Below are 21105 nucleotides of genomic sequence, written 5' to 3'. Positions count from 1 at the left end.
GGAAAACAAAATGTTAAGTTGGTATATTTCTCATCCGTAGTTTCATTCTGAAGTTCATTACTGTTTTTAACTTTTGTTTTGAAAAAAAGAAGAAAGTAGAGATGCATTCAGTCAGATACTGGTTTCCTCTGGTCCCAGGATGAGTTCTGCTTTCTGTTTCCTGTGGCTTCTTTCTCTGAGTGGAAAATGAGGAGGAATTGCTGTTTGGTTTCAGTTTTCGTCTTTTTGGCAGACATGAGCATTGGATCGTCCATGAAGAGACTGGGTTCAAGTTAGGTCTAAAGGAGGCAGCAGAGGAACATTGGTTAAGAAAGTCATCATTTCTTACCTGTGATGGGTCAACACCTAACTGGGTAGCTGACAAGTCCGTTTTTTTTTTATGAACTTCTTTTCCATAACTCATTACAGATTTCAGCACCACTTACTAGAGGTTGTTACATTTCATTTGACGTATAGATAGTGCTGACTTTTCTGGGTAAAGATCCAGGTTATATTGAATGTGTTTGCTCTCTGAAGGTCAGTATTCTTTTTCAGCAGTTACTTACTAATGGGTAGAGACTTTACCCAAGCTCCCTACCACTGCTTATCAACCTAGGCTTTGGATGGAAAAATGAGACTCTCCAATTGTCGACATCCAGTACATGCCCATGACAGGCATTCCTAATCGATCATGAAGCTCTTTCCCACTGAGCCCCCACAGAGCCTTAGAGTCTTTCCCAACATGGCACTTCAGGGAGTCACGGCTAATCAATCAGATCTGGCACTGCTTGTGTTCATTGCAGGTGCTGCCTGCCTGTGCTAGCTGCAAAGAGTCGGTTCAGTGCAGATCAGCTTTTGCCATATTTTGCATGCAACGTTTAGGAAAATGATTTTTAACTGCACAGGTTAGATTTATGTGGTGCCTTTAAGAAAATCCACTAACATCAACAAAATTTTGAAAAACCTGTATAAAAGAGCTGATGAATAGAGTCAGAGTCAAGCATTGGCCAACAGTTACCAGCTGGAAGAAAAAGGTTAAATGAGAGGTTTACTAATTATAGGCACTCAAGGAGAAAGAAGCAAGAAGTAAATGAATGTGGAGGCTTAAATTCTGGGGTGTTTGCTGCCACTTAACTTTGAATCTACCTAAGAGTGAATCAAAGGCCTTGTGTGAATTAAACTTTCTCTCATTTTTCTCAACTTTCAAATGAGAGGTGATTTTAAGATTTTTCTAGAGTATCATTAGTTGCACTCACAAAGATTAATGAAAATTAAAAATTCAATTTTTTCTAATATTGCTATATTTAATTAATGGCCTATTCAATAATTATAACAACTCACTTTTATATAGTGTCTTATAGTTTACAAAGCTTTTTCATATGGCACATTACAGTTAATCATTACAAAAGAGAATCTTGTTGAACAAGCATGCAGGAAGATAGCTATTTCAATGTTTCCAAATTCATTTTATATAAAATCCTTCATTTTTTTTTCTCAAAAATAGGACATTAAAAAGAGATTAATAGTTTCATTGTATATTTGCTCATCTGGGCAGCACGCAACACAATTATGACCAAAGCTAGATTCATATTTTAATCAATAGCATGTAGACAAATGACATGTGCTGTTTTATGCCTTCTAAAGGTAATTTAGCACCAGATAAACAAAGAGAGGCAGGAGTCTTTTTGCTAGCGTGACCCTTTCCAAATAGATCAGAGAGTGTCATTGGTTTGGAAACAGTTTCTGGGTTACCAGCCTCAACCTGGAAGCAGATACTACCCCTGCTATCCCTTTGTGTCATGAATGTTGACCAGTTGCTTAGTTAATTCTTTGACTAAGACCATCTTTATCTGTTTTCTCCAAAAGAGGACTTAGAGTAGTGCAAATGTCTACTTGACATATATTAAATCATTTTATATTAACTACACATTTGTAAAATTTTGGCTTTGAGATTAGTTTTTGTTTTTGTGGGTGACTTTTGAAAATCAGGTTTTAAAAAACCAATGACATGATGGATGCTTACTAACACAATGACCTATGGGTAGTAAGTGCTTAATAAAGATTTGGGATTTACTGTTGAACCAGTACTCAATTGGACAATTGTATGCTATTTCTGTTTTACATAAGTGAAAACTCATTCTGCAACAAACATTTGCTAGGTTCCTGGGATATAAAATTAGGTAAGACAGCTCAATTGGACAATTGTATGCTATTTCTGTTTCACATAGGTGAAAACTCATTCTGCAACAAACATTTGCTAGGTTCCTGGGATATAAAATTAGGTAAGACATAGTCCCCACCTCCAGGAAGCCTCAAGTCCACTAGCAGATAAAGATATACAAATAGGCAATACAGTATGGTAAATGCTATTATACCAGGTACATCTAAAGTATTGTGGTGGTATGTAAGTGGGCGCCTAGACCTTGGAATAAGGGAGAGCATCCCTGGGAAGGGTGAGATTGATCTAAATCCAAAGGGAGGAAGGGAAAAGGTTTTCTACATCTGCAGTGTCCAATATGGTAGCCATTAGCCATCTGGCTAATTTGGCTAGGCTGAATTAAGATGCCCTGTATGACTGGATTTTGAAGACTTGGTACAAAGTAATAGTGTAAAATATCTCATGAATATTTTTATATGAATTATAAGTTGATAGCTAATATCTGGCTAATTTGGCTAGGCTGAATTAAGATGCCCTGTATGACTGGATTTTGAAGACTTGGTACGAAGTAATAGTGTAAAATATCTCATGAATATTTTTATATGAATTATAAGTTGATAGCTAATATTTTGGATATATTGAGATAAATATAATATATTATTAACATTAATTTTTTAGTTTCTTTTTACTTTTTCAAATGTGGCTCATAAAAAATTTAAAATTAAATATGCAGCATTGTATTTTTATTGGACATTGCTGTTATCGGCAGAGGCTACAGCTCATACTAAGTCTCTGGAAAAAAGTAAGGTATATTGGGAAACTACTATTTAATTAACCAGAACACTGGGACACACAAAGGCAAGAAATACATCTACAGAACTTGGTGAAAGGCAGATATTGAAGGGTCATGTAACTCATGCTAAAGGTTTTGAAATCTATCTTGAAGGCAGATTGGAACTATTTAATGAGTTTACCCACAGGAAGATTTTCTGACTGATTTCCCTCCTCCAAATGGTCTGCTTTCTTGTGCCATAATGCATTTGCAAAGCATACTTTTATGGACTTGAGCATGGAGATGCATGCAACCAATTTTGGCTCACTTGACTAAATTAGTTTGAAAAGTCATTCATGAAACAGCTTAAAGGGAGCTAGGACAGTCCACCTAAGTTGATTGGGTAGGTGATTTCCATTAGATTTTTGAGACATCCTTAAAGTAATGAATAAGTAGCAAATTACTTTTGGAATATGTTGGGTGCAGTGCTGGGTTATCACTTAATCAGAGTAATCATACAGTACTTAGGTGAACAACAAAACAGAGCTCCAAGAGGAAATTTTAAAAATCTTAAAAAATTTAATAATTGATATTTTTACAAATTAAAGTAATCTTTTCTATCTTTCTTTTGTGGTGTGTACTGATTTTATTTTGAGTTCCATAAGAAGGAGGTAGATTAGGTCTACAAACTTTTCATTGCTTATGCCTCTAAAAGTCTTAGTCCAGCCCAAGTCAAGTGCACCAAATCAGAAAGCTAAGAAAACATTGCTAATTAGTGATTAGTAATATAGCATCATATATTGTGATTGAATATTGCCATTGTTTCAGTTTCCAATTTCCTCCAATTCCCATCTAAACTCTTTCTCGATAACCAATTTGCTCTCTACTTTTCTAAGTCTCATCAGCTTCAAATAATTCAGGTTATATTGGGACTCAGCAAGCCAGAGTGTAGTACTTAATGTCTAAACTGTCACTGCTCTAATTTCTTGTGGAGTTCTAAGTCCAACTCCATTTGCAATCTGTACAGTTTCCTGCCAGAAAACATGATAATAGGATGTTAATTTAAAGGGCAAATCTAGACATTATAATATGGCTCAGTGCTTAAAACCCCAAACCAGATGTGCTTGGGCAATGACTCTGCCATTTCATTTTTCTTCTCCTTTGGTCAGTAGCAGCCCAGGAGCCAGGAACAGTGTATCATCACTGATAATTATATACTTCTTCCAAATGAAAAAAAAAAAAGTTGTGCAATTTCTCAGAGCTGTTCTTTTTTGGAGAAAATAAAATAGTTTTCTATGTAAGCCTTTTAAAGAGATATTTCATGTGGGTGGATATATGTTGTATTATCACTCTAAGTTCAGTATTTAGAAATCTTTAGTTTTATGGCACCCTGCTGCAAGCAGACTTTCTCAAAAATTCCAAGGATATTATAAACACCGTGCATCCATGGTGTTTATAATATCCTTGGAATTAAGTCCTAGAGATCTGCCATATACCATAGTACCTATAGTTACCAATAAGGTATTGTGTACTTTAAATTATGATAAGAGGATAGATCTCATGTTATGTGTTGTGACACACACACAGTAAAACAAAACAAACCCACAAAAAGCACAAGGAAATTTTTGGAGGTGATGAATACATTTAGTACCTTGATTGTCGTGATGATATCATGGGTGTATGCTTATGTCCAAATTCATCAAAATCTATATATTCAATATGTGCATTTTTTGTGTGTATCAATTATACTTCAATAAAGCTTTTAAAAAGGAGTTATGCATACTCTGTAGTTTCATGTTTTCTGACTTATTAATGAATTTACTTGCATTTTAGCTTTTACTTATGTTTTAGTGTTTAAGTAGACTAACCCGAATTTATTCACATTTATCTGGCCTTAAACGCTAAGCAGGAATATTCCTGGGCAGTGCTTGGATGGGATTAACTTTGGAAAATTAAATGCCATAATTTTGTTTCTCCCCTAAGAACACCACCTAATAGTAGGCACTTACTGATTGCTTGCTGAATTAGATGCGTGTAATCAATATTAAGAGTAAGAAAGAAAAAAAACCCCATTTCTTTAGCATTTTTCAGAGTTTTGGTATTTCTGTTCTCCCATATCTTTCTATGGTCATTCACCCCTCTTGTGTTTTCTTTTAGTATGAGTACCTAGGTACACCATTCACTCATCCATGGTGTTTATAATATCCTTCGAATTTTTGAGAAAGTCAGGTTGCAGCAAAATCTAGAAATGAACGTGAATCTTTCATCGACAAAATGAACATGCAGTTTTTGTAGCATAGGAGGACGAATTTTTACATTCTTCTGACTTGGAAATGGAGAGGTAACCAAAACCTAAATTATATCAGGCTCTTCCTTTTTGTTACCTAGCATTACAGGACATTTTAGAGGGATAACCCATAAAAAAACCATCACACATAGTACTTACTATAGATTAGAGTTCAATAAATATTAACCTTCCTACTACTTTTTGTCTTTACTTAGTCAAGCCCTTTTTACCAGGAGTAGCTTATTATTTGATGAGAAACAACCATAATATATTTTCCCCACCTAATTGAGAGGCTCTATACTCTTTTCGATAAAGATTTTGGTAATGCAAAGTCAGTTAATTCAGTCAGTCTTTTATTTATCCCCTGTGTTTTGATATAATGAGGATTTCTGTAGCTGTTAATACAACATAAATCTTCAATTTTATTATCCACCCATCAGCAAACTAGCTTTTGTGAAAATTGAAGCTAAAAGTTATTTGATAAATGTTCCATCCTCCTCAATAGTGAAAACTGGTCTGAAAATCATTTTTCAAGGAGGCTTTTCCAAAGGTTTAGAGTTCCTTCAAGCCTTTAAGAAGTTGGAAATGTTATTAAGCATTTTGATTTCTTTTCCTTTCATCTCCTGTTTAGAAATTAATGTCTTGAAAAATTGGCTGCAAATGTTAAGGTTTTGTAAAGATATGAAATCTATTCATCTGTCTAATACAACTGCAATGTGTTAAAAAGAATTGGTTCTTTGCTAGACACTTTGGCCAATCTTGGAAAGATTTTTGTCTTTGCTTTCTAGAACTTTGGATGCCTTTTCTTTTCAGTTTTAGCACTAGGAAAACCAACTACTTCAATACTTTTCTCAAATAAGAACTTCAACATGTATTTCATCTATGATCTTTATGAAGTAGCAAGGCATGGCCCCATTCCTGTGTTTCATAAAAAGAGATGATAGACAAATAGGTAATTTAAGTGATTGTAGTGTAGCCCTTTGGTTTCCTGTTTTTCCCCTTGAGGTTGTATCTTCTTTTTATTGCAGAATGTATCAGTATCCATTATAAAAGGTCCTCTGGTTTATCTTTTTTGTGGGATCATTGTTGTATACAACTTTGTATAAAGCTGCAATTCAGAGGCTGTCCCAATATGTCTGCATCTGGGCATACATATGGTCTATTTTAGCTTTAACTTCAAATTTCCTTTAATACATAGGCTGTGTGTATTCCCAAAATGGTAGTTGAGCAATTTCTTTGCAATGGCTCAATTTCTTTTTCTCTCTTCTGCATTCCCCCCCCTCCTTTTCCTCTTTACAGTAGTAACTTTCCTAAAAGGCTCATTTAAAGAAAAAAAATCCGTAACACCCATGCAAGCAGGCGCCAGGAAGTTTAAGTTTAGATAACAGTCCCATCACATTTGGCTGTTTGGCTAGAGCTAGCTGCGTAAATAGAAAGGAATGTGTTATGATCCCCCTGCTGAAGTGTGCGACACTGCTCCAGAGTGAGCCTCTCCATCCATTTCTATTTATTTACTGCCAGGATGTTCTAGGCACTCTGGAACAACACAATTACAGCCTTCAATTGAGACATACAATCTGCATGGAGGTGAATCAGGCAGCTTGCTGTGTTTGCTGTACTTTACTTGGTCAGTTATTTAGGTTCAATAGCTATTGTCAGAGGAGTTGTGTTTAATCAACTGTTTCAGTGGAGTTCCACCTCTGATTTCCAGAGGCAATTTTTATGAGTGAGAGCCCTGCAAACATATAGCTTCTCTACACTTCTTATACTTAAACCTGTAAAAACAAATCATGGAAACCTTTGTTAATCCACTAAGCTGAGCTACTTGGGCAAGGGTTTTTCTGTGATAAATCACCAAATCCAGTTTTCATTCCCTGTTGCATTGAAGAGTCTCAGAGAGTAAGGAACACACTTAGGCATTTTTGATGTAATGAAGGATATAGGCTAAATGCTAAAAAGTAATTAATTGGAAATTGATTGTTTTTTTACAACAAATATTTATTGGGACTTGGTTATATTTTAGTCACTCTTAAAATAGAGTAGTAGATAGGACATATATGATCTCTATTAGCATGAAGCTTTTTTTTTTTTTCCTTTTTTGTGACCGGTAAGGGGATCGCAACCCTTGGTGTGGTGTTGCCCACACCGCGCTCAGCCATTGAGCACACCGGCCATTCCTATATAGGATCCGAACCCGCGGCGGGAGCGCCACTGCGCTCCCAGCGCCGCACTCTCCCGAGTGCGCCACGGGGTCGGCCCAGCATGAAGCTTTTACTGTAGTGGAGAGGCACACATTGAACAATGAAGAAACTATTAATTATTTCATTACAATTGGGTATGTAACTATAAAGGAGAAATTTAGTTTTCTATAAGAGCAGCTAATAGGATTTCTGACCTCATCTTAAGTCTCAGAAAGGAAGTGATTGTTGAACTTAATGTAATTCTAGATAGTATGTGCATGTGAGGGATTCAGGAAGGGGCAGTGTGGGAAGGATGTTCCAGGTAGCAGGGGAACAGCTTTTGCAAAGGCTGTGGGAAGGAGGGAGCATGGTATATACAAGGGACTGTTAGGAGCTCAGTGTGGCTGGAAAACAGAGTCAAAGCAAAAATGGGATGTAGGAGATAAAGACTGTGATGGAGATAAGTCCAGACCATGCAGGGCCCTGTAGGTCTTCTTAATGATTTATGTCTTTTGTTAAAAGTTATGAGAAGCCATTTAAATATTTTAGATGGTAATTGACATGTCTGGAATTCTGCTTCTTTAGCAAAGACTATTCTGACTGCAGTGAAAGAATGAATTGGAGTAGGGTAAACATGAACACAGGGATCCAAGTTAAGAGGCTGTTGTTATACTAGTCCAAAAAGAAAGCCAGTAGCTTGGCTTAGGGGAGAGGGAATAAAGGAGACAAACTAAAGAGAGATTTAGGAGGTAAAAATCAGCAGGACTTAATGAGTGATTGGGTGTGTGGAGGGGATCAAGAGGTAGAAGTGAGGGAGGCACTCAAGTTTTTGTCCTGAATAAATGCCTAGATGGTGTTAACTTTCACAAGAACATTGGACAAGGACTACCTAAGGAGAGGGCAAAATTGTAGAGTTTGGTTTGGGTAAGTTTGGTCTGGTTTGAAGTGCTATGGAACAGCCAACCTGAGCTGTCAAGTAGATAGTTATTTGAGTCTGGAGCTCAGAGCACCTTACCTCTCTGATGTCAATAGAGACAGGAGTGTTACATATGGTAAAAGAAGACCAGATATAGATGATCAGATCATCTAGGAATTGTGAATTGTTTGGTTACATTTCAGAAATGCTTATTGAGTGTCCACTCTTTGTCATATTCTTTGCTAAATATTAGGCATATGAAAAGGAAAGACATTCAGTAAACAGTGTAGGTCATCTCTTTGACTTAAGCCTAAATTAATTTTTACATCATTCTATATTGGAGACAGTACATCCAAAGAAAACTCTTGGACAAGCTAAATCTGTACCTTAGTCCTATGTTTCCTGGCCTTTGCTTCGATCTAACTTAAATCTCTGTAAACTTAAATTTTAATACTTGTAGACATACGGACTAACTTGGAAGCACATTCTGTATATTAACTCCTTATGTTCTTAAAAAACCTTTTCTCAATTTTGAGAGATATCATCACCTTTGGCCTTCTTGGAATAAGAGATGTAGGATAATTTCTTACATGAAGATTGTATTCATGTTTTTAACAAAGAAATTCATCCTCAGGCTATAAAATATTCTTCCCATATTTTGTAGGTAATAAATTGCTGATGACTTTCAGATTATGATATTGACTCCACTTGTGAAAATTAGGCCACACCCCTCTAGTCTGATCTTAAAATAAGACTAGATTTATTGGCAAAGTGAAATTTATAGCCTATTTTATTTAGCTCTTATTCTTCAGAGACCCATGACTTAAATGGCCTACATTTTAAGACAGTATTTCTCAAGTTATTGTCTTCGGACCATCTGCATCAGAAGCACTGGGGTGTGCTTGTTAAAAATAATGATTGTTGAACCTTATCTTCTAAAAATTATTTTTTAGTATAACTGGGATAAACCCCAATAATTTGCATTTTAACAAGCACCCCAAGTGATTTTTATTTATATCAGAGTTGAAGAACTGCTCTTTGGGGGATATAAAAATTTGTACATCTCACTATTAGAATTTAATGAGAAATTAAATAATTTTGAAAGCCAGGTCAGTTTCATACCAATTTTGAAGATTAATAATTAAGTCACAAGTGTTCAAATGTTTAGTAGGTATTGTTCAGCAGTTTAGTGATAAAAACATCACATCACATAAATGTCTTTTCTAACACATAAATGTTTATGTGGGAAGAGAGATGGATAGAAAAAGTAGGAAAGAGGAGAGGTACGGAGAATGCACATGATAGAGAAGAGATTGATATTGAAGAAATGGAAATTAAAACTCAGTTCAAGCAGAGTCTTTCCTTCAGTTGTAGTGCACATTTTGCTGTCACTGGCGTGCTCTGTGAATTCTTAGTATGCATGATTGTACGTTTACAAATGTTGCTAGAGGTTCAACTCTTTTCCTATCTCTAGAACTAGCAAAAGTCTCTCCTGACTTCCCCCCACCCCCCCATAGGAAGAACGCCGTGTGATTTATGTTGGTAAAATCAGACCTGACACAACACGGACAGAACTGAGGGACCGTTTTGAAGTTTTTGGTGAAATTGAAGAGTGCACAGTAAATCTGCGGGATGATGGGTGAGCATCTTCAAGATTATTTCTTGTTTAGAAGCTGACGTATGTAAAAAATTATGGCTGTAAGATTACTAGGATGGGAGTTGCCAATGTAAGTGCTTTGACAGATGACATGTTGAGTTCAGAACCTTATTTATTTTCTCTCATCCCTATTTATTAATCTTTCTTGTTGAGATTTCCTGTCTCAGAAATAAGTATTTAGCTGCTTGACAGGACAATCACACTGATAAATGGATGCAGAGCCACACATGTTGGCACCAGCCAAGTCTCCCCAAGTAGAAAGGGTTACAGTCCTATATGCTAATGCTTCTTCACCAACTTCAAACTTGTCTTCTTTGTCCATTACAGAGACAGCTACGGTTTCATTACCTACCGTTATACCTGTGATGCTTTTGCTGCTCTTGAAAATGGATACACTTTGCGCAGGTCAAATGAAACTGACTTCGAGCTGTACTTTTGTGGACGCAAGCAATTTTTCAAGTCTAACTATGCAGACCTAGGTATGGATTTTATTGTATGTGGAATGAAGAATCCATAATGTAGAGCTCAAAATGGTAGCAAACGTAATCCATAGGTAGCTTGGGTTGGACCATCACTTTATTTTACTAGAGGGAATATTTGAGTTCAGATTTTTTATTTAAATGTTTAAAACAGTTTCGGAAGTGAGGGGCTTATGTTTTGGCAATAAAGGGCGAAAGTAAGTTCTTTTTATTCTCTGCCCAGGTGCTGAAATTCTGCACCATTTGTGCGTGTGCATGTGTGTGTGTAGTATAGTGTGTGTATCTACCTTTGTTTATGTTTTGTGTGTGTGTATGTTTGAAATCTGCTTTTGCTTTCTGTGCATATCCTGAATCTTTTTGTACAAACCATAGCATTCCCATCATTGTTTTATAGAACAAAATATGCAAAAATCTTGCTTTTTTTCCTTGTTATTTCACAGACTCTTAGAAATATAATCACTTTCTATGAATTACAACTTGAGAGATAAAATCAAATTTCATATGGTATCATGCTGTACTTACTTTTTTAAAAAAAATAGTTATTTGTTGAGTTACTGTTCTAGTTACTGTGTAGGAGCTTTGCAAGGATTTTCTCATTTAATTACTAGAACTATCTTAGGAGGTGGATATTGTTATTCTCATCCCCATTTTACAGATAAGGAAACTGAAGCATACATACATATTTGTTTTTCTTGTTCTAAAGATTTTGCAAACTCAAGGAATAAAATTGGAAAATATAAAAAAGCATTAACAAAAATAAAATCACCTAACCCAGAGATAAGCACTATTACCAACCAAGTGATTTGCCTTGAAGTATTTTGTCTTCAAATGTCTAATTTTTTATAGTTGAGATCATATATATGTACATACACACACACACATATATACAGCAGCAATAGAACTATATATAGAGAGAGAACTTTTAAATTCTACTTTCTCAATTAACATTATATAAATTTATTTTCTCCTGTGACTCACGGGATTAAAATAATTTATCAACATATTTTAATGATTGCACAGTATTTTGTTGGGGGAATAGTAACATGTTTAATCATTTCATTATAAATAAACATTTGTTCAATTTTTAATTTTTTGATATTACAGATAATGCTACAATGGACACCTTCATTTCAATTTTAATTCTGTTCCATTGCATGTCATTCCCTATCTAATGTGTGTATTGTAAGCCTTTACATTCTTCGTGGAAAGAACGAAGGAAGAAAAGTGGCAAATGTCTTGTGAATATGACATAATTATTTAAAATTAATTTATAATTAAAACCATAAAATTAACATATAAATCTGTTCCTCAGCATTATTAGACATTTATTTGCACTTACTCTGGTTTGGTATAAAGAAAGAAATGAATACCAAATACAGGGATTTTTTTTTCTCCCTTCCAGTGAAGTGATGTCTTAGAGTAATTGATATAGGTGATGTGCATTGTTCAGAGGGAATATACTATAATTCACTTCACAAGCTAAATAGATAGTCTGAAGCAGGGGAGAGCCAGCTGACTGTTAGAGAGATAGAGGCCTAGGGATGAGAGTATAAGACGTGGCAAGTCATTTGTTCAAATGTTGGCTGATAAAAACAGTCAAGACAGATTGAAGTCTTGAGTTAAGTTGACTTATTTTCTTCAGTGATGAAGGCCAAGGTGTTTCTAGTCTCTCAAAACATCTAGAGTTTAAAATAAGCTACCTAGAGGGGCCTGTAGAGCATAATTCATCACTGGTACTGGGAGGATTGGATGGTATTTCTGAATTGAACTAGAGCCTCCCTGAAATATTTCTAAGAAGAATGCTTCCCTTCTCTTTATCTCCTTGCCTAGCCAGCAGCAATAGAAACTTTGGCATTGCTAAGCTCGCTCTGTATTTTCTGAAGAGTACCTTTGATGTGCATTGTAGTAGCATGGGTTTTTCCAGTTCCCTCAAGCTCTACCATGGCATGAGAGATAGTTTTTCTGATGATAGGCATGGCGTAGTCAGAAGAGCCCTGGCTTTGGAATCCTGCAGACCTGGGTTTGCAGACCTGGCTTACCACTGACTTGGGCAAACAATTTAGCTCTTAAGCTTCTAGTTTTTCATTTAAAAAATACCTTATAATGTTGCTGTAAACACTAAATAAATGTTTGTGAAGCTGTTAGCACAATGTCTGGCATAACATAGTTGCTCAATAAATAATAGCTATGATTATTATTTAAAATGATGGTAATGAGAAGAAGTGAGAAATTTAAAGTTATTTTAAAATGGGAGAATCAACATGAGGGGCCAGCTTTGAAACTCAACAAAATTGTCATGTATCTTTTCTTTGTTCCCCGAAGAATTCAAGTTAAATGCTTCAGGGTGTGTGTCGGCACTAAATACAGTGACCATAAGAATATACTGCACTCTTAGAGGGATTGGGAGCTTACATGTGTCCAGAGTGAAAAAAAATGTTGTGATACAGAACAAAATACAGAGGAAATAAACTTATATAATATTAATTGAGAAAAGTAGGATTTAAAAGTTATACACACACACACATGCACACACACAGTGAGGTGACATATCATTTTAGATAGGTTTAACCATTTTTTTTCTGTTTTTATTTACTCCACCAAATTTAGTTACCTCACACATCCTATTTCTCTACTATTGAAATGAGGTAATGGTTACTACAATATTATTAAAACAAAACATAATAATTATTCCATCTACTATTTATGAGCCAGTTTTATAAATGAGACATTGAATTTAAAGTGACTTGATCAAGGTTACCATAGTGAAGCCAGGAATTAAGTCCAGTTTTCTATAAATCTCTGTGTCTGTGTAGTCTGTCTTTCTTTTCACTGTCTTATAAACAAATGGATCTTTCTAAAAGAACTTGATAAAAAATTAAGAAAGAAAGAAAGAAATTAAATGTGGACTATAGGATTAGAACAGAAGAATGGTTCAGTATTATGAATATACTAATTTTGATCAGGAATTAGTTGGGTGTAGAATTCAAACATACAGTAAAAATGAGATAACACATTCATAACAAATTCTTTAACTCAAAGAAATGTATTAGATTATCAGCATATTGAATATATACATAACTTTATATATACCTTTGCCATTCATTGGTAAGTCATTCTCAGATCCCCACACAAATATTTTCGACCATGGCTTTAAAAATATGCTGGTATTTGAGAGTAAGACTTTCATTCAAAAACATTAATTTGAGTACCTACTTTGTGCTGATGGTTTTCCAGATGTTAGAAATCCAAGTGTAATGTGATTTGTTTCTATTAATATGGTATAATTATTTACAGCAATTTCTTTTGAAAAATAGAGGGGCTTTGTGGCTATTCCTATATAAATTTTAATATCTCTTACTGTGTTCCAATATCCTTCTGTTAGTGAGAGAGAAAGTGAAGGAGTAGATGCTATTGCCTCAAAAATTGCATACACCCACATTCTATATCATACAACAAAAAAAGATTGTTTGGTTGCCCACTGGGTAACACAGTATGCCCCTGTAAGTGGGTATGTATATGACCACTCTATTTCACAGAGAAGAAACTCTTGAGAACTGTCATTCACATATTTTTAACATTTGCTAATGAAAATTCAAAAGCACTAAAATTCTAGGCTTTACTTAGAATAATTACAAGTTAGGACATTTAAAATAATCTCAAAATTCCCTCCAAGGAGACGTAAGTATATATGTTCTTGACAGTTTCATGATGACTTTTGTCACACATTGTGCTGTCGCTGGGAGAATCTTCTATCTTGATGTACACTGCAAATGGAATTCTTTTTTTTTTCTGTCTCTTCCATCTAAAATGGTGAAAGTAGATTAAAGCTTGGGGTGGTGGAAATCAGGCTGGGTCAGGAGAGCTTGGGGCCTTGCAATCTTTTCAGGAAAACAACTTGTGAGGTCAGTGATTGTACCTGTACATTATCTAGTACTACAGTCATCTGTCACTTCGAGCATTTCTATTTTGTAACTTAATCTGGGAAAAACAGGAAAACACTCATATTTTAGTAGAATTGTTCATGTTTTCCAGAAAGGATTTGTTTTTCCTTCACGTAAATGTTTTTAAAAGAATGAAAGTATTTGCAAGAGCCACCCTTTCTCACTTGCAAGACCAGCAGAAATACCTGATTTTTTCAAAGATGTCCATGGAGAAAAATCAGAAATATTTCACAGAATTTCACTTTACATTCAACATTGCTAAAACATAATCAATTTGTTAAGGGTTATTTGGAGTGACTTGTGGAAATTTGCACAAAAGCTGACATGGACTAGGATAAGGATCCAAGAAAGAGCGTGGATTTATTTATACCTGCATATTTTTTTTCTCCTATTAATGAGTAAAGATGCTGAACGTACCCTCTTGGAATGTGAAGCATTTCCCTAGACCTTCTAATCTGGGAGAGTTTGCACCATTATTGCTGAGGACCCCAGAGGTAGTGGAGTAGATGGCCAGTTCATATGTCCCTCCTGCCTCGAAGGGGGACAGCAGTTTGGAGATTAGGGGAATTCCTGATGATTCTCTCTCTCCCACTCAACTGGATTTTATGCTCAATTAAATTAATACCATTGAATAGGAAAGTTCCAACTTTACTCTTACCTCTGCAATTAAGTTGAGGAATCATGGACAAGTCTTTTAATATGCCAGGAGCAAGGGGAGGGTGGTTCTCTATAAAGCAGAGATATTACAGTCTGCTCTGCCTACCTCCCGAGAATATTTATATCTAAAATGAGTCAATAGGTGAGCGTTTTTGAGAGCTCACCACTCCCACTCTCCAATAAAGTCTGTGCATTGTTTTTTAAAGTATGTTGTGTAGAAAAGTTGCTATTGAATCAGGTAATCTTTGATTGGAATGATTGAGTTAATGGCTATTAGCAAAGCATGTATTTAACCTGGCTTGGGTTTCTTTCAGATTCAAACTCAGATGACTTTGACCCTGCTTCTACTAAGAGCAAGTATGACTCTCTGGATTTTGATAGTTTACTGAAAGAAGCTCAGAGAAGCTTGCGCAGGTAACATGTTCCCTGACTGAGGATGACAGAGGGATGGTGAATACCTCACGGGACAGCGCGTCCTTCCCTAACAGACTATTCCAAATCATACTTAGGAATTTCTCCTACTTTACACTCTCTGTACAAAAGCAAATTAAAAGAACAACAGTACAACAAGAACAACAACCACAACCATGGTTTACATGAACACAGCTGCTGAAGAGGCAAGAGACAGAATGATATCCAGTAAGCACACGTTTATTCATGGGTGTCGGATTTGCTTTCTCTGGAGTCTCTTAGTGATGGTGTGTGTGTGTGTGTGTGTGTGTGTGTGTGTGTGTGTGCATGTGCACGTGTATGTGTGCATGTGAACCTGGTTTGGGGGAAGTATGTGTGTGCACTTGTGGAGACTGGGGGCACCCGATCAGAATGTGCAAGGGCAAATCACTTCAAATGGCAGCAGTTCCACGAAGACACACTTAGAACCTAGAACTTCAAAATGTTCATATTCTATTCAAATGGAAAAAAAAATACACAAATTAAAAATGAAAGAAAACTAACCAACCAACCACAAACCACCCTAAAATGACAGCCGCTGATGTCTGGGCATTGGCCTCCTTCGTACTGTATTTTTTAAGAAAGTGCAAAATCAACTTGAAGCAAGCTCTCTCGTAACATAGTGATTATATGACAATCCTGAAGAAACCACAGGTTCCATAGAACTAGTATCCTGTCTCCTCTCTCTCTCCCCCCCCCACACTTTTTTCTTTTTCCTTTTGCCATGGAATCTGGGTGGGAGAGGATACTGTGGGCACCAGAATGCTAAACTTTCCTAACATTTTGAAGTTTCTGTAGTTCGTCCTTTATCTTGACACTCATGTATGTGTCCAAAATGTTGATCTTCCACTGCAAATTTCAAAAGCCTTGTCGATGGTCAAGCGTGCAGCTTGTTCAGCGGTTCTTTTTGAGGAGCGGACACGGTGTTACATTACTAATGAGAGTTGGGTAGAACTCTCTGGGATGTGTTCAGATAGTGTAATTGCTACATTCTCTGATGTAGTTAAGTATTTACAGATGTTAAATGGAGTATTTTTATTTTATGTACATACTATACAATGATGTTCTTTTTTTTGTTACAGCTATGCACTGTAAATGCAGCCTTCTTTTCAAAACTGCTAAATTTTTCTTAATCAAGAATATTCAAATGTAATTATGAGGTGAAACGATTATTGTACACTAACATATTTAGAAGCTGAACTTACTGCTTATATATATTTGATTGTAAAAAAAAAAAAAGACAGTGTGTGTGTCTGTTGAGTGCAACAAAACAAAACGATGCTTTACGCAATCCATCCCTGCTTAGGTGAGCTTCTATCTAAGCATCTTGTCAAGAAATATCCTAGTCCCCTAAAGGTATTAACCACTTCTGCGATATTTTTCCACATTTTCTTGTTGCTTGTTTTTCTTTGAAGTTTTATACACTGGATTTGTTAGGGGAATGAAATTTTCTCATCTAAAATTTTTCTAGAAGATATCATGATTTTATGTAAAGTCTCTCAATGGGTAACCATTAAGAAATGTTTTTATTTTCTCTATCAACAGTAGTTTTGAAAACTAGAGGTCAAAAATCTTTTTAAGATGCTGTTTTGTTTTAATTTTTGTGATTTTAATTTGATACAAAATGCTGAGGTAATAATTACAGTATGATTTTTACAATAATTAATGTGTGTCTGAAGACTATCTTTGAAGCCAGTATCTCTTTCCCTTGGCAGAGTATGATGATGGTATTTATCTGTATTTTTTACAGTTATGCATCCTGTATAAATACTGATATTTCATTCCTTTGTTTACTAAAGAGACATATTTATCAGTTGCAAATAGCCTATTTATTATAAATTATGAGATGATGAAAATAATAAAGCCAGTGGAAATTTTCTACCTAGGATGCATGGCATTTGTCAGGTTGGAGTGTAAGTGCTTCATTTGGGAAATTCAGCTTTTGCAGAAGCAGTGTTTCTACTTGCACTAGCATGGCCTCTGACGTGACCATGATGTTGTTCTCGATGACATTGCTTCTGCTAAATTCAATAAAAACTTCAGAAAAAACCTTCATTTTGAGCATCAGGATTTCATCTGAGTGTGAAGTCCCCGGAATGGAATTCAGTAAAGTTTGGAGTGTGTATTCCAGTTTCTAAACTGAGATTCGATTACTGTTTGGCTGACATGACTTTTCTGGAAGACGTGATATACCTACTACTTAATTGTTCTTTTCCTTTCTCCCATCCAACATGATCTTATAAAATGGATTTCACCCCCAGGCCAATGCAGCTAATTTTGATAGCTGCATTCATTTATCACCAGCATATTGTGTTCTGAGTGAATCCACTGTCTGTCCTGTCGGATGCTTGCTTGATTTTTTGGCTTCTTCTTTTTAAGTAGATAGAAAGCAATAAAAATACTATGAAATAAAAGAACTTGTTCACAGGTTCTGCGTTACAACAGTAACACATCTTTAATCCGCCTAATTCTTGTTGTTCTGTAGGTTAAATGCAGGTATTTTAACTCTGTGTGAACGCCAAACTAAAGTTTACAGTCTTTCTTTCTGAATTTTGAGTATCTTCTGTTGTAGAATAATAAAATAAAAAGACTATTAAGAGCAATAAATTATTTTTAAAAAATCAATATTTAGTAAATCCTACTATGTGTTCAAGGACCAGATGTGTTCTCTATTTTGCCTTTAACTTTTTGTGATCCAATTTTAAATACATTCTCCTTTGTGCCCTGGATTGTTGACATAAGTGAAACACTTGGGTTTTTTTGTTTGTTTGTTTTCTTACTTATCAAAAGACAAGACTACAGATTTCATGTCAAGGATTAATTTATGTCCCCTCCAGCCTGAGAAATATTGTTACCAGGAAGATAGTTTTTCTCCATGAACTTCAAATTGCATCTAAAATTAGTGGAGCCTTTGTATCTTATGCAAATGCTGTGGGTAGCCCATCAAAATATAAGCTGTGTTCCTTTTATTTTTATTTTAAATTTTTTTTGGAAGAGAATATTTCAAATGAGCACATGCACCCCATCATTACCGGAAGCAAATTTCAGCGTAGATCTGTAGGATTTTTAGATGATCGTGGGCCATTGCCTTCATGCTGTGGTAAGTACCACATCTACAATTTTGGTAATCGAACTGGTGCTTTAGAAATGTGGTTTTGTTTTGTTTTGTAAGAGACGTAGCAGAATAATTCTTCCAGTGCGACAAAATCAATTTTGCTAAACGACTCTGAGAACAACGGTTGGGCTGTCAACATTCAAAGCAGCAGAGAGGGAACTTTGCACTATTGGAGTATAATGTTTGGGTCAGTTGAAAAAAGGAAACCTTTTCATGCCTTTTAGATGTGAGCTTACAGTAGGTAATGATTATGTGTCCTTTTCTGATGGCTGTAACGAGAACTTCAATCACCGTAGTCTAAGACCTGATCTATAGATGACCTAGAATAGCCATGTACTATAATGTGATGATTCTAAATTTGTACCTATGTGACAGACATTTTCAATAATGTGAACTGCTGATTTGATGGAGCTACTTTAAGATTTGTAGGTGAAAGTGTAATGCTGTTGGTTGAAATATGCTGAAGAGGGAAAGTGAGCGATTAGTTGAGCCCTTACAGGGCTTTTTTTCCCACCTGCCAATTCTACATGTATTGTTGTGGTTTTATCCATTGTATGAAAATTCCTGTGATTTTTTTTTTAAATGTGCAGTACACATCAGCCTCACTGAGCTAATAAAGGGAAACGAATGTTTCAAATCTACTTCTGCTTTTCTTATTTATCGTAACCATACTACTGGCATTTTCTCAGATCAGTATACATTACTTGCTTATTATTATTCTATTTCCTGTCTGGCTCCTTCTCCCTTTCTCCCTGCTTTTCCATATTCATGTATGCATTTCAGCTCTAAGGTAATGTGCACCTTCTGTATTTTACCTTGTCTTCTTTCAAACGGCAAAGGCAGACATGGGGATTTCTATAATGAACGTTCAGAGGTGAAAAGTGACATGGGACTTTATCAAATGGATTAGCTCTATTTTTGTACCTAACCCTGGAAAGTGTATTTTTAAGTACAAGCTATTGCACCTAGGGAGAAACCCACTAAATATTCAGCATAGGAAGCGATTCTATTATGGATGGACTGAATATTTTTCAAAGACCTGTAACAGGATGCAATCCCCCATCATATGCAAGTCATCAGGTTAAATATGGGATGAACTAAGAGCTGCTGACACATCTTGCTGTCACAGTGTCCATTGTGCCTGGTAGGTGATGGCGGTCCTGATGACACAGAATGCATTTATGAATGTATTAGTGCGCCTCTCCCTCCCAAATTCAGGTGGTCATTCCCACTTCCAACTATTGTATTGAAAGACCCAATATAAACACAGCACTGGGGAAATGTGGCTAAATATATCCTACCCCCTCCCCCCAATCTCCTAGAGAGAAAGGGAATGTTTGTAAATATTGGAAATGTGATAAAACTTCAATAGTGCATTAAAGTTTGCTAAATAACACAAGAAGCACTCCCCATGGTTCTCTTTCTAACCCCCAATCTCCTAGAGAGAAAGGGAATGTTTGTAAATATTGGAAATGTGATAAAACTTTCAATAGTGCATTAAAGTTTGCTAAATAACACAAGAAGCACTCCCCATGGTTCTCTTTCTATTTTATACCAGTGTAAAATTTGTCAATAATTTTATCAAAATAGAAAGTAAAAACTTACCTTTATCTCACCCAAATATGCATTCATTTACAACTGTGGATACTAAGCACTCCTGAGATTCAGTGGATAAACCTGACATCCTGACTTGTCTTCTCCCATTGATGCTTCAGTTATACAGGGCATTTTTCATATTCTGGCTGGGACCAGCAAGGGCATTAGAATAATTCAAGTCTTCCCCAAAAGGTTAACTTTTCACCCTCATAAAGCCTTTGAAGGCAGAGAGAAAATGAGAGATTTTAAGAAACAGCAGTGGTAGCCCCACTAGTTTGGTACTGAGACATACCAATTAAAGATAAAGGATTCATTTCATGTTGTCCTCAAAACATTAAATCACTTCCATCCTTGATGATACTAATGGCAAAATAATTATTAAAGCCAAAATTAGGTTGATAAAAATAAACAAACACTTGCTATGAATAGTTTATTTAAAAGAAGCTTGTCTTAATTCAAAAGTCCTTTAAACTAAATCTGTCTGATCTATATATAATGTTATATTAAGTTGAAATTCTTTTTCAGCACTGCTAGTTTTCTCTTCTTTGTAGGGTTATTTAACTAATCAGTGAATGTAATTTACAGCCCTAATACCATTATTATACTCATTTGACACTAGTGTTACTAGCTACCCAGTATAATTCAGTATTAATTTTAGAATATTTTAAACAAAGCCTAGTTTTTGCAATATTTACTTTGTATTAATCTATTTTGCAATTCTCACTGCTATTTCTTGTTTTCAAACACACTATACACCATTATAAATAAATCTCTGTACTTCATCAAACAGCAGAGAGTAATAAAGAAGGTCACAACTCATAGAAGAGTTCCTTGGAGATTTGTAACATCATGATTTAAATCTTGGAAAGATTTAATCAAAAGCTGAATTAATCCCTGGGGGAAAAGATGCTATATAGA

The 21105-nt window shown here is 35.5% G+C and overlaps 1 protein-coding gene across 1 annotated transcript in view; it reads left to right on the top strand.

Moving 5' to 3' along the window:
• PPARGC1A (peroxisome proliferator-activated receptor gamma, coactivator 1 alpha) overlaps positions 1-19232 on the top strand; it is a 308448-nt gene extending 289216 nt beyond the window's left edge. Inside the window, exons 9-12 of the mRNA XM_008571492.1 lie at positions 233-353; positions 9810-9931; positions 10277-10428; positions 15341-19232. Of these exons, the coding sequence (XP_008569714.1) occupies positions 233-353; positions 9810-9931; positions 10277-10428; positions 15341-15444 (499 nt within the window). The 3' untranslated portion in view covers positions 15445-19232. The remainder of the gene's footprint in view (positions 1-232; positions 354-9809; positions 9932-10276; positions 10429-15340) is intronic.
• The last annotated feature ends 1873 nt before the right edge of the window (positions 19233-21105 follow it).

Source organism: Galeopterus variegatus, unplaced genomic scaffold, assembly GCF_000696425.1.
Source record: "Galeopterus variegatus unplaced genomic scaffold, G_variegatus-3.0.2 Scaffold691, whole genome shotgun sequence".
Lineage (NCBI taxonomy): Eukaryota > Metazoa > Chordata > Mammalia > Dermoptera > Cynocephalidae > Galeopterus > Galeopterus variegatus.
The sequence above is the reverse complement of the archived record's forward strand: the minus strand, read 5'-3'. Positions and strand labels throughout refer to the sequence as shown.